A 13,472-nucleotide genomic window follows, 5' to 3' on the forward strand; every position below is an offset into this window, starting at 1 on the left:
ACTATTAAAGGACAGACAATGCCCTTCAACACGCATATTTGTTATTGATGGATCGATTAAATGATTTTATTTTTTTTCGTATTGTATTGTTTGATTTGATTATAGGATATAATTTCTGTTTTACAAAAACTATGATTTATGTGATTAAATTTTGGCATTAAATTTTTTTATTATGTATTAATTTGATCATAGGATATACTTTTTTTTTTCTTAAAAAATAAAATGAGTTGTGTATGTTTGAATTTTAGAATTAGCACTTTATATTTATTAAAATTCTGGTTCAGTATTTTGGAAACAAATTCTAGAGCGCGCTTAAATCATTCTCAAACCCGGTCCGTATCAGGTCTAATATGGTAGATCCGGAACCGGAATCCGCCATTTTAATTAAAAAAAAAATACAAAAATACAAAAATCCCTAATTTCTAATTGTTGAGGGAAATTAACAAGAGCAGAATCCTTTTCAGTTATAATCTTCGAAACCCTTCGTCCCTCGACGACACCGGCATCCTGTCGCCGCCTCCAGTTGGTTCTACCAGGTATTCTTTTATCAGTTTTCATTTGTTTTGACAAAATCTGTAATAATGAATGCTGTTGACGGTATAATTGTGATGATATTGGGTAATGAACTTATAATGCTGATGATTTTTAATTGTTTTTCTTAAGAATTTTTTTGTTTTGGATTTATACCTAATAGAAGAATAATCAAGTCCAAGTTAAAATAAAAAGCGTTTAGGATCAATACAATTAAACATTATTTGGTCCGTCCATTCACCTGAACATGTGTAGCAGGTATGTTGATTGGGCTCTTCATGCGAAAATTTTGTAATTCGATATAAGGTACTCTCTTTCGATTCCTATTTTGAGACACAGAGCTTTTAGTTGAGGAAAAAAGAACGCCATCTTTATCAATACTGAAGCCTGAGTAAAGGAACGAGGCAAAGTGAGCAATTGAATCTTTGGTTGCAAACTTAATAATCAAACATGAACACTGTTGGTTAGGTTAGTCATTGAAGTTGCTCTGTTTCTGTGGTTTTTCGTGTTTGAATTTTACTTGTTGATTTTTGGGATATCTTAATATGCAGTTTATTTTATTATTGCCTATTCTAGTGAGTTGCTCATCATTTTTAGTATTGTTTGTATAATTTTCCTGGACTTTTTTCTTGCATTTTTATTCCACCTATTGAATTTATGATTCTTTCTTTTAGATTTAAAGTCGGGGTGGATCTGAGAAGATAGAAGATGCTTTCTGGAGTAAAGTTTATACCTCGAGATCAAGTTGATGAAGTAAAGTTTATCACTTTGAGTTTGTTTTGTTTTGTATTTAAAAAAAAAATACATCGATTTAAAGAATGTTATCATTTTATTTTTGATTTAATTTATGACTTTTTAATTTGATACTTCATGTTAGGCAGAAGATGGAAACTCAGATGTAAAGAGGACGAAATCTCGTGGTAGAAAGGAAAAGCATAGGAGAAAAAAGAAGAGCCCTAGTTGTGGCAATTCAGATGATGATCTTGATAGAATAAAGAAAGGTTCAAGAAAAAACAATAAATGGTACTCATCTGATGAGTATTCGTCAAGTGAAAGTGAGGGCAGTTCTGAGCAAGATGAAAAGAAAGATGGCAGTAGGAAAAAGAGAAGAAATGATGATATGGATGAAAAGAGAAGTAGGTCAAAGAAGAAATTTAAGATTGGTAGGAAATATTATTCATCTGAGGAATATTCTTCATCTGATTCTGAAGATGAGCGTCAAAAGGGAAGTAGGAAATACAAAAAGAAAAAGAGTAAGGCAAGACAGGGTCAAGAAGATATAGCAGATGATAACTTGGCTGGTATGTGTTTTCAGGTCATATTATGTTTAAATGTTTTATAGTTTCCCAGTTTATTTTGTTCATTTAACTTGTCTACTGTGCTTGTGCTTTACTGTGTAGATTATGGTGGAGGATCTTCGATAAAGGAGAAGGAAATTGTCAGGAAGGAAATGGGGTTAGAGTGGATGCTAAGGCCTGCAGAAAGGACCAATAGAAGGCCAGCGGTGACTGTCAACAGCCAGCCAGACGAACCTCCAGCCGAGGAGGTATGTCATTTTCAACGATGTGCAAACTTCACCTGCTTGTAATTTCTATTTTTACCCTTATATCTTTTCTGTCACAACATTGTCTAGTTATATTTATTGCCCAGAATTCTTGTTAATGTAAGGGCTGAATATTGAAATATGGCTCATATACATTATAAGTCAAAGTGATATTAGCTAGATCTGCAGAAACCTCATTCTTCTGTGCCTAATTGAGTTTCATGAACTCCTTTTGCAAAATATTTGCTTCTGTAGTCTTGTTGTCTTAGGATGATTTCTGGTTCTTTTTTTACTTATTTATAAGATTTGTAGCAATACCCCTGTTACAAATATGATGAATTGCTTCTACAAACATATTATCCATCACTGGTAAATGCCAAGTAAGAATCTTTCAGAACATATGAAATGCCCTCATTTTTATCACACCCTTTATTTATAAGGGTTTATGGATAAAAGGTCATTTCCTTTTTCTTTTTAAGTTTTGGGTTGCCATCTATTGACCATATTGCATGTCAGATTTTTTTTTTCCTCTTCTTGTTTGGTTCTAAATTGTTGTTGTATTTGTTTGAATTTGGAATATATTGTGTACTCTGTGTTAATATTTCTTGTTTGTTAGGGACGTGTATGCTTTGCTAGTTGCCATTGAACCTTAGGATTGTTAGATGAGAGTATATGTGGTTTCATATATATGCAGCTCCTGTTTGTTTGGAAATATATGTTCTTTTAGCTTACAATAAGTCTACATGATTTTTTAACATTATCTGCTTTGTCAACCAGACACCAAAAGTGAATCCCAGGGAATTGAACCCTTATCTGAAGGATGATGGAAGCGGCTATCCAGACGAAGATGGGAAAAAGGCTGGTGGGGACCATCTTTTGGCATCTTCTCTAATTGGGGATGGAGGTGCAAGCTGGCGACTTAAAGCCTTGAAGCGTGCACAAGAGCAAGCAGCCCGAGAAGGACGAAAACTAGAGGAGGTATGCTATCTTGGCTTTCAGATCATATCAAGCAACAAGCATGAACTATAAAAAATTTGATTTTTATGCATTAAAATTTTTCAGGTTGCTGAAGAGCGCTGGGGCTCTCTTGGTAAACTAGCTGTATCTGCAGCATCTCATAGGGCTGCTCCATCCCGTGCTCATCTGCATGCCATTAAAAACAGGAAAAAAGGGCTGAATGAGGAGCACCAAACTGCCGCAGAAAATCAAACTGAAAGAGATAATGACAAGGTAGCTGCAACAATCATAACATTTCTTTTTTCCAGTTATCGTGAATGGGGCTAAATGCTTTCATATTTTTATATGTGAAAAGCTAAACTTTTGCTGACATATAATAATATTTTTATGATTGTGATCCTCAGAAATCTGGACGAGATTACTTGCGGGATGTATCCCTTCGGCACCCTGAAATGAGAGCCCCTAAAGCTCGTGATTCCTTGTCCTGGGGAAAGCGAAGAAGTCAAAACATGTCTACCCAGGATGCTGACGTTATTTCTGCTGCAGTCTCTGGCTTAAATAAGTTTACTGATGATGGAAGCTTCATGTGTGAATTTAACCACAAGGAGAGTAAAGATGCAGGTAGTTCTGTTGGTTCAGATTCAAATGGCAAGGGCAATGTAGAGTCAGAAGCCGTATCATCAAGTACAAAAACACTAAGCGAAAGTACTGCATTGGTTGATGAGGGACTGAGTGCCAACAAGTTGGTGGCTAAGGCTATGCAGCTGCGTTTGAAAGGAAAACACGAAGAAGCTGATAAACTTTTGGTATGACAACAATTCCTGGCCTCTCTTTCCTTTTTTGGTTAAAAGATGGTAAATTTACAAAGGAGATTTTCTAATTCTAGGCTTGTGTGAAAAGTCTAGCTAATTGTAGTTTTTCCTTAGCAGTAACTAGTAAAAAGGTAAGTGCATTGACAGTACCCACCGAGTTTCCAAATCCTTTGCTGGTCAACTGAGCTAGTTAAAGTTTCTTGTGAAGATACTTATTTTTCTGATATGAATTAAAATCCACTATCACATGATACAGTCTGGTCGTTGGTATTCATCTGGATTTTGGTGGAACATCTCCATCCGTTTCCATCTTTCACAAATATGATGCAAATTGAGGTCAAAAGCTTTTATAAACTCTTGGTTGCTTTGGTATTTTTGGTCGATCCCTCAACTGTCACCTTCACCAAGTGATTGCTCTGTAGTTCTTTTACATAATAGCCTTTTCCTTCAGTTTCATTTCTAAATTAAAAGACCTGAAAAGATTGTTTGTAATGTTTCTAAGTGTGCATTCTTAGAGGTAAAAGCAATTTATCCCCCAATCTGTGCTATTATGATGAAAAGACTGAAATGTCTCTCATAGTTTGCATATACATTTTTATGGAGATGTATTCCTACCTACTTTGAGCATTCTGGAATTGGGTTTACAAAAGAAGATATCTGGTATCTTTTCTGTCTCTAGTTTCACTTTTTTTTTTTTTTTTATTGTTTCCTCTTTGGGTTGGTCGTTCGGGGAGTTGTTAGTGGTGGATTTTGATTTCTGCATCCTTTTGCAGTTCAAGCTGGTATTGTTCCATTTGCGAGTATGGTCATGAACTAATTTATGGTAGAAATGGCTAGCTGCAAGAACCTGTATTGACTAGCTGGCATATGTGCCTTCCTCATGCTTTTTCCTAATAAAATCTATTGTACTCTGTAGTAAAAAATTACTTTATGCTACTTTAAGAGTGAGATGATATAGAAATGGAGTAATTTGACCTCAGCCAAGTCTGAGTTGCATGTTCTGTTTTGCCTAGTAAACCCAATCATTCAATATCAAATAGGTTGCCTTAAAACAGTATGCATGAAAAAGCATTCGTATGTAAGTGAATTCTGTACTTGCTAAGTTAGAGATTAAGAGTTTTAGCTTTTTGCTTTAACACTTAATTATAGCTGTTTCATTTGTTTGTTTGTATCAGAAAGAAGCTGAGAACATGAAAACAAAGCAGGGTGCAGGTGATAATTCAACTGAACTAGAAGGAAACTTTAGCAGGTAAGCCTCCCCTCCTTTCTCTTCTATTTTATTGGCCGAAGCTGTAGATTTGTTAAGTAATTATCTTCATTATTTTAAGGTAACAATTCTCGGGAATTTGGAAATTGTATATGAGCAAATACATGCTGAATATTCAGTTTATCTATACATAAACTGCTCTCAGTTTCTTTTGTCCAAAAAAATAAAATAAAATTATATTTTCCTTTATTCATACTGACATTACCGGCCCACTATTGCAGTTCGATATCTCTTTTTATATGCAAAGAATTCAATTGTTGGACTTGCTGCTACATTGATATTTCTTTTATTTAATTTTTGTCTATATTAATTTTTTTTCTATGTAAAAAATTTATTTCTTTAATCTTTTTTTCTTATCTAGTATGTCATTCATGATATTTCTGTCCGAAAGAAGGATGATGATGCTGATTGCATTTAGCGCAAAAGATAATTCGGAGTAACAATCTAGCGTATCTGGTCGAGCAGATGATGAATATGATTTTGAGGATGGTCCAAGCAGAAAGTCAAGGAAAAAGAAGGGAGGAAATGATAATAAGGGCTCTGAAGAGCTATGGTGAAGCACATCTTGACTCAGCAAGAACGATGTCTCTTTTGCTTTGAGAATCCAAACCGGCCAAGACATCTTGTTGTGGCGTTAGCAAATTTACTTACTTGATGTTGCCACAGTGGCAGCCTGTTGTGCTGGTCATTGCTGCATCTTAACAATGAGGTAATGTAATATAGTTGTTCACCCCACAAAAAAAAAAAAAAAAAAATGGGTTTGCTTTTGTGATTGAACATTATTAACTTATCCTTGGAGAAAATTTCAGTTATTATTAAAAGAGAAATGCTAGATGTACAAAGACTCCTACAAGGAGTCTTTGTACAAAGTGATGTGGCAACTACCACATCACACTAATTTGTGAAAAGAAAGAGAAGATTGATGTAAAACTAGTGGTGTGACAGTTGCCACATCACTTTATACAAAGACTCTTTGTAAGAGTCTTTGTACATCTAGCATTTCCCTTATTAAAATTGAGCCATTCCATCTGTATTTCATGGCACTCAAAAGCAAAATTATATATTTTTTGGGTTTACTGTTACTTCTTGATATGAAATCCTAACGTGCTATGTGTTACTGTCGATAAAATGAAGTTATTTAGTCTGAACAGATGACATGATAAAAGGTGAATGTAGCATGAGCTGTTGATTTAGGACAATGAGAAAAGGAGTAGAGTAGAGAAGATTTGGAGATAGAAACTGATAGAATGCCGAAATGAGAGAGAAAAGATGGAAAACAGATGAAATTAGACAGAATTAGATAAAAGAATAGAAATTATAAGAGCAAGCAGAACTTTAGGAGAAGACATTTCTTTCATCATATAATCTTCTTTTATAGGTCTACATGGTCGAAGACAAAGCAAGAGGCCTGTTTATTGTGGCCAAATCCTAAACAAAACAATAAATTAGAAATCTACTTTTAATAAGTTAGTTGAATTCTACAAAAGCAGGGAAACCTAGAAAAACTAAATCTATCTTAAAAGAAGTAATATCTCTAAATTCCAAAAATAAAATGTTTCTAATGAAACTTGTATTCATGATTTTGCATCAGCTGTATCCTCAAATGTTCTAGAATTAAATTGTGCTGGACGTAAAAAGACCTTGGTATAACTGATATTTGCTGTTTATGGATGGTTTCATATGTCTTGAGTTCACCTTGGTCTACCAAATGTGGGGTTTTGGGTTCCTCACTCAGTAAAAAATGTCGAGTTGTTTGTATGCTTCTGGAAGCAAAATAATAGGTAGATTTTAATTTTCTTTTTTCTTTTTCTTTTTTTTTTTTCTTGTTAGGGTAAGAAAGGGGTTCCTTTTCTATCTTATTGGTTGATTTTATTATTCTTTCTAATGGAGTTTTGCTGTGCAGCATGAGTCATCCACAAGAACTGTTGACAATAATGTGTGGGATGAAATTCGCAATTTCAAGAAATGCCTTATTATGATGTTTGCAAAGCAAGAGAAAGAAGTAGTGTTTCTTGAGACAGTGATGGGTTTGGCACAACAGCGTCGTCATTGTCTGATTGAATGCATTCCTTTGCCTGAAAAGATTGCAAAGCAAGCCCCTCTCTATTTTAAAAAGGTTAGGTTTCTGAGTTTTCTTCATATAGTGTTTCATGTTCTGCTTGCTTTGTCTTTTCTAATGCCTCACTTTGTTTCAAAGTAAGATAAACCTTCTTGTCTCTAATAATATGGCTATTTATTGGATTGGTCCATAAGTTTGTCGGCCTTAATTCTGTGTAGGATTCTTCTTGATTGTCAAATTAGTTTCAGGTTTCTATTATAATATATCTGAGTCGAAAGAAATTGAGGCTAGGCATATGCTTATCCAGCATTTAAAGAAATTCGTAGTATTGTTATGTTTTTCTACTGAATGTATCTGGCCCCATGCTCTTTTTTTCTGCACGCATTACCTGTACCTTTTGTCTATAGAATACAAAAATCTTAAAGAAGTTTTCTCTAGGCAATTGATGAAGCCGAAGATGAGTGGAGCCAACACAATGCAAAGAAGCTTATTGATACAAGTGTGAAGGGCTTGCGAGGTTCCATTCCAAAGGACTTTCCATACTTCCATGTTGAATTTGGTCTGAATAAGGGCTTTGTTCATGTAATTGATGACGAAAAACAGTTTAAAAGCAGCCTGGGCCTTAATGTCATAAGAGGAATGCTACAACTGCCAGAGGAGGACATGTATCGTAGGAGGAAGCACGAGTCTGTGGAGGCACAGAAGCAGGCAGTTACAGATTTTGCTCGAGACTGGGAACCATTTGACTGGACAAAACAACTTGACTAAGCATTGAGATCTTGCCACTACCCCATCCTGTGGTTTGTCTAAAAGCATTAAGGATTTCTGCTTTTGCATCTTGGCCATCATTTATAAATATAGCTTACATATATATCAAAAAGCGTTGTCGCATGGGTTTGAGGCTCCAGTATGACTTGTTAGTTCCGAGTCATGATGATTGCATGTGCGCTGTGGTTTTGGAGCTGCTGGGAAGAAGAGGAGAACACTTCAAGTTGATTCAGGGTCTCATTTTTGTGCGCTGTTGTTCTGGGACGTTATGGATAGAGAAGATGTCGCTTCTAGTTAATCCAGGGTCTCATTTGTATCATATTTCTTTCAGAGTTGGTACCTGGGTTTACTTAGAAGCGTTCTTTAAATTTAGTGATTTAATCAGTAAAAATTAGTGTTTATTGCACTTCTGAGTTTGTGCTACAACGAATCTGTGGGCACCCCCTTTCAATAATTTAGGTGTCCAGAAACTAATATCAATTTTACTTTTCAATATTTTTTTATGAATTTCTTTTTTGGGGACAAAATAGAAGAGGTAAAGGATTGTAATATCTGTAATTACGAATTAGAAAATACTTTAGTATACATATTAAATTTTTTTTTTTTTTTTAATATTATACTTATTTTTTAAGTTAACAAAGTTAGGATTGTGGGATAGAATAAAACAAGATATAAGTAACTTTATTGTATGTCTATTCTATTTTATTCTCTTTATATTATTATTATTTTTAATTTCAGTTAATTTTTTTTTTTTACCGTTTTTTTTTTTTTTTTTTGAGGGGTTTATATATATGTTTTTTTTTCATATCAAATTTTCAATTTTTTTTTTTTACCGGTGTATTTAGACTAATTTATAGATATCTCAATTAATTTTTGAAACGATAAAATTAACGATGGGATAAACTTCATATTAAACTTTCTATTTCACTATGTATTTCAAATTTTCAATTAATGTCATTCATAAAACAAATATGAAAAAATATAAAAAATATATAAAAAAAGTTTCTGGAAATAATTTCGGAAATATTAAGCTACGATATTCGATTTCAAAGGTCTAGAGTATACTCGACAAATGATAAGCTGGCGGAGCGTTAGCTGTAGATAGGTGTGATTTGATAGGATAGCTAGGGTTTTCTTAGAGCCTACGTACACGATATAGGATGTCATGCCTATAAATATCAAAGTGTTGTTTCCAAAATCAAGCCGCACCAACCCTAACTTACTTTCTTCTCCACCTTGCGGTCCTTTTCAATTATTTATGCGGGTAAATCAAGCTCTTTAAGACTTTTCCGTTTTGTCTTTTGAATCTTTAATTTTGCTTCTCTGTCGATCATTTCGTATGTAGAAATATGTTGGATGGGTAAATCAGAAGTAAACGTCTGATCCATTGTATTTGTTTGGACAGAGAAATCACGGTCATGAGATGAGTCTGAGTCTGCGTGTTGATTTGAATCCAATTTCATCTCTTCTTTTTACCGTGTTTCTCTGCCTAAACTGATAAATTGGATCTTCAATTCTGCCATTCTCCACCTCCGCTTATCGCGTAAGCAAAGCATATCTTTTGTTTTACCGTCCGTTTGTTTTGATTTTTTTTATTTCCAGAATTATACCCAATCACACGTGGTGATAACTTGTTTATCTTATAATTATTCTAAAACTTCAAAATTTAGTCAGGCAAATTGTTCTTGTTATTTCGGAAAATTTTAGGTTGTCAATTAGAATGTTAAATGAAATCAAGGCCTTTGAAGGAGCAATGTTTGGTTACCTTCATCCTTCATCGACATGTTTATCAATAAGAGATTTAACCGATTACTTAAATCTTCTACTCTGGTTTGGACATATCGCTTACTCTGTGAGTCGGTTCGGCGTTGTGAGTTTAAAATAGATAAGATGTTGACAGTCTGTCTTATTTTACCGGAAGAAAGTGGAAGAATAAAATGGTGGAGATAGCTTTTTCATGCTAAAATTGGACCGACAACTGAAAAAAGATTTATGTAAAAGGGCCGGCCAAAAACTTGTGCCGATAGGATATTGTAGCTGATCTGGTTATACAAGATAATGAAGTATACAAAAAAAAAAAAAGGTGAAGAAGTAATACTATGCAAATAACAAGGTTGGATTTAAAAATTATCAAAAACACCCTTTTAAGTTTGTTAAATAACTAAACACCCATGTAATAAAAACATTTAAAATTATAAAAATACCCTCACCCATCCATTAAATTCTGGCAATCAGCCACCATTGCCGAAGGGTGGTCGAAGTCGTATCGGTGCAAGATCGACTAGATCTCCAGCCAGATCCACTGTGGATCTAGTCGAAAAAGATCAGATCTATAGCCATGTTTGGTCGTTAACGACGGCCAAAGATATGGCCATCATTGATGGTCAACGACGATCATATCTTAACCGTTGTTGACGACTAGCTACGGCCAAAGATCTGACTGTCAATAGCTAGATCTTTGGTCGTGGATCTGGCCGAAAAATAATAGATCAACGCATTATCGGTCAAATCCAGCCTGTAGTGCGTCATTATACCAGATTCTTGCCACTTTTTAGCGATGGTGGTCAGAATTTGGCAAATGTGGGTGGGTGGGGGTGTTTTTATTAATTTTTAAACTTTTTTTAGGGGTGTTTAGTTAAATTAATAAACTTAAGGGGTTTAAAATAGTTAAAAAAAATATAATAGTATTTTCAAAATAGGAAAACAAACTGGTATTTTGAAAATAGTATGAATAGGATAGTTAAAAATATTTAAACAAACAGACCCATAACTTTCTCCTACAACCTTAACATAATAGTTGAATTGGTAACTGTCGTCATTCCTTCGTACCTTCATAAGGAATATTATTCCTTATGAAGGTATGGTCCTTCCTTCATAAGGAATGAATGTTCCTTATAAAAAACCCTAACATAGTAGTTAAGTTGGTAATTGTCGTTGTTCCTTCGTACCTTCATAAGGAACAGATGTTCTTTATGAAGGTGTGGTCATTCCTTCATAAGGAATGAATGTTCCTTATGAAGGAACAAATATTTCATTCATAAAGAACAGTCGTTCCTTATTCCTTCACAAGGAACGATCATTCTTTACAAAGAAATTGGCAATCCTTACAAAGGAATGATATGTTCCTTGTAAAGTATAAGGAACAACTATTCATAAGAAACATTCATTCCTTATGAAGGAACATTTATTCCTTCGTAAGAAATAATCATTGAAGAAACGACCATTCTAAGAACACGTTAGGGTTGTAAATGAAGGTTGTGAAATTTGATTGTCAACGTAGTATTTTGCAAATAAAAATTAAGTATTTTTTATATCATTTTAAAAAAATTTAAAATTATTTTTTATAACTAAAACAATTAGGGTCCTGAGTTCAATCTACCCCGGGAGATTAATTGAGATGGGCACAAACTAACCTGGACATCCCGTTCCAAAAACAAAAAAAAAAACAATTAGAGGCACGGGTCAATTTAGTGCATACGAGTCCGAGAGAATGTCAAACATTGTGTATTATACCGCAAAATAAACGTGCGGAAGATGAAAATTACTTTGAAAAACTGCCATACAGTCTGAGAGTAGGGTGGGTTAGCGTTTTCCCCATGTTAATAATGTTGGATTTTAATACAAAATTGGCAGCAAAACAGCAGTAGAAAACCAGTGAAAGAACAGTAACGAAACAGCAAAAGAACAGCAGTGAAACAGCAGGAAAATTGTAAGAGAATCGCAGGAAAAGCAGTAGAGAGACAGCATCAATACAGCAAAAGAACAGCAATGAAATAGCAGGAAAAACAGCAAGGAGATAGCAGCAATACAGCAAAAACATCATCTCCCTTAGCCAGATTGGCTTTAGGAGGATTTTTGTTGTCTCTAGTTTTTCTGTATCTGCATTGACTGGCAAAATGTCCAGTTTTCCCACACACAAAATAGTGTCCTTTCTTTTTGAAAGCGTTGGGGTTTTTGTTGTTAAACAATTTCTTACTATTGTTCTTAAAACTATGCAGTTTTTTGTTCTTAGGTTGAGGAGGAGGCACTTGGTTTTCAACAACATTAGCCTTGGATGTCAGTTCCTTGGCCTTATCGACTTTATCTCTAAGCCTATTCGTCTCCTCAATCCTAATATGTACTATCACATCTTCTAAGCTCATTTGTTTCCGCTTATGTCTCATATTATTCTTATAATCTCTCCATGAATCTGGAAGTTTCTCAATTAAACAGCCAGCCACAAAAGTTTCAAGAAGAATTATTTCTTCATTTATCAATAAATGATAGTCATGGACTTGCATGGATACCTCTTTTTCTTCTATCATTTTAAAATCTAGGAAGTTTCCTATAGCATTTTTTTGTGATCCAACATCCTCAACAACATATTTCTTTTTCAAGATTGCCCATATCTCATGTGTAGTCTTATAAGCGCAATAAACATCATAAAGCTTGTTAGAATTTAAGCTCATTTGATAATGTACTGAGAATAGTATGGCAACATACCTTATTTCCTTTCTTTCATGTATCAAGTTTTTTGTCAAAATCGTCCACTTAAGGTTTTGGTTCTTCTGTTGAGAGATACTGTGCAAAACCGAGCACATCCAAGGAGTCGAATACTTTTTCTTGCCACCTCTTGAAATGAGCTCCGGCAAAAGGCTCAATTTTGGAGATGTCAGAAAGTGATTTGGCAGTGAGAATTGCAGCGTCTATCTTGGAAAATTTTCTGATCTTAAGATCAGAATTTCGCCCCTATTGGAAGAATCTTCGTGGTGCAAAAAGTCTCAGCAGCGGATTGACCTCCAGGATACAATGACGGATCTCCTTTTAGAGTGCACACTCTAATAGAGATATAGAACAATATAAGAAAAGTAACAATGGTGAAGGAGGGCTGAAAAGTTAAAAAACACAGAGAAACAAAGATTTTTCAAGTGAAAAGTTGTGTGTTTCAAATGAGAAAACCACCCCTTTTTATACTTGAAATTCTACTCATTTCCCTTGCTGTAACCGAAGTCAATCAATTGCTTTTAAAACCATAACTGCCCATTTGAATTGCAATAACTTGGAACAATACAATTGCCTTTAATACGTAACAGTCCAACAAAAAAGCAATATTCAATATCAATTGCACATAACAATCCAAATCCATTAAGAAAAGTTGTCTTTACATCCATTTGATGTATATGTAATTTGTAAATTGCAGCTAAAGCAATTAACACTCTAATTGATGCTATTCTTGTTACAAGAGCATAAGTGTCAAAATAATCCATATCTTTCTTTTGTGTATAACCTTTGGCAACCAATCTTGCCTTGTATTTATCAATTGATCCATCGGTCTTTAATTTCTTTTTAAATATCCATTTGCACCCTATTGGTTTAGTTCTTGGAGGCAAATTAACTACTTCCCATGTATGATTACTCATAATGGACTCGATTTCATTATTTACTGCCTCTTTCCAAAGGGATGCATCTCGAGAAGTCATTGCTTCCTCATAAGTCTGAGGATCATCCTCTGTAAGAAAGACATAGTAATCATCACCAAAACTTTTGGCCTTTCTA

At 34.4% G+C, this 13,472-nt stretch overlaps 1 protein-coding gene across 1 annotated transcript; it reads left to right on the forward strand.

The window, feature by feature from the left end:
• Window positions 1-382: 382 nt before the first annotated feature.
• Window positions 383-8,440, forward strand: LOC116130849 (CWF19-like protein 2). Its single transcript, XM_031416540.1, is given in 16 exon segments — window positions 383-536; window positions 1,206-1,284; window positions 1,409-1,832; window positions 1,932-2,077; window positions 2,852-3,052; window positions 3,137-3,304; window positions 3,436-3,837; window positions 5,019-5,096; window positions 5,472-5,517; window positions 5,520-5,546; window positions 5,549-5,650; window positions 5,653-5,748; window positions 5,751-5,789; window positions 5,792-5,819; window positions 7,001-7,226; window positions 7,608-8,440. Coding segments are annotated over 15 exon segments (2,358 nt in total). The 5' UTR covers window positions 383-536; window positions 1,206-1,239; the 3' UTR covers window positions 7,938-8,440.
• The last annotated feature ends 5,032 nt before the right edge of the window (window positions 8,441-13,472 follow it).

Source organism: Pistacia vera, unplaced genomic scaffold (assembly GCF_008641045.1).
Source record: "Pistacia vera cultivar Batoury unplaced genomic scaffold, PisVer_v2 Contig225, whole genome shotgun sequence".
NCBI lineage: Eukaryota > Viridiplantae > Streptophyta > Magnoliopsida > Sapindales > Anacardiaceae > Pistacia > Pistacia vera.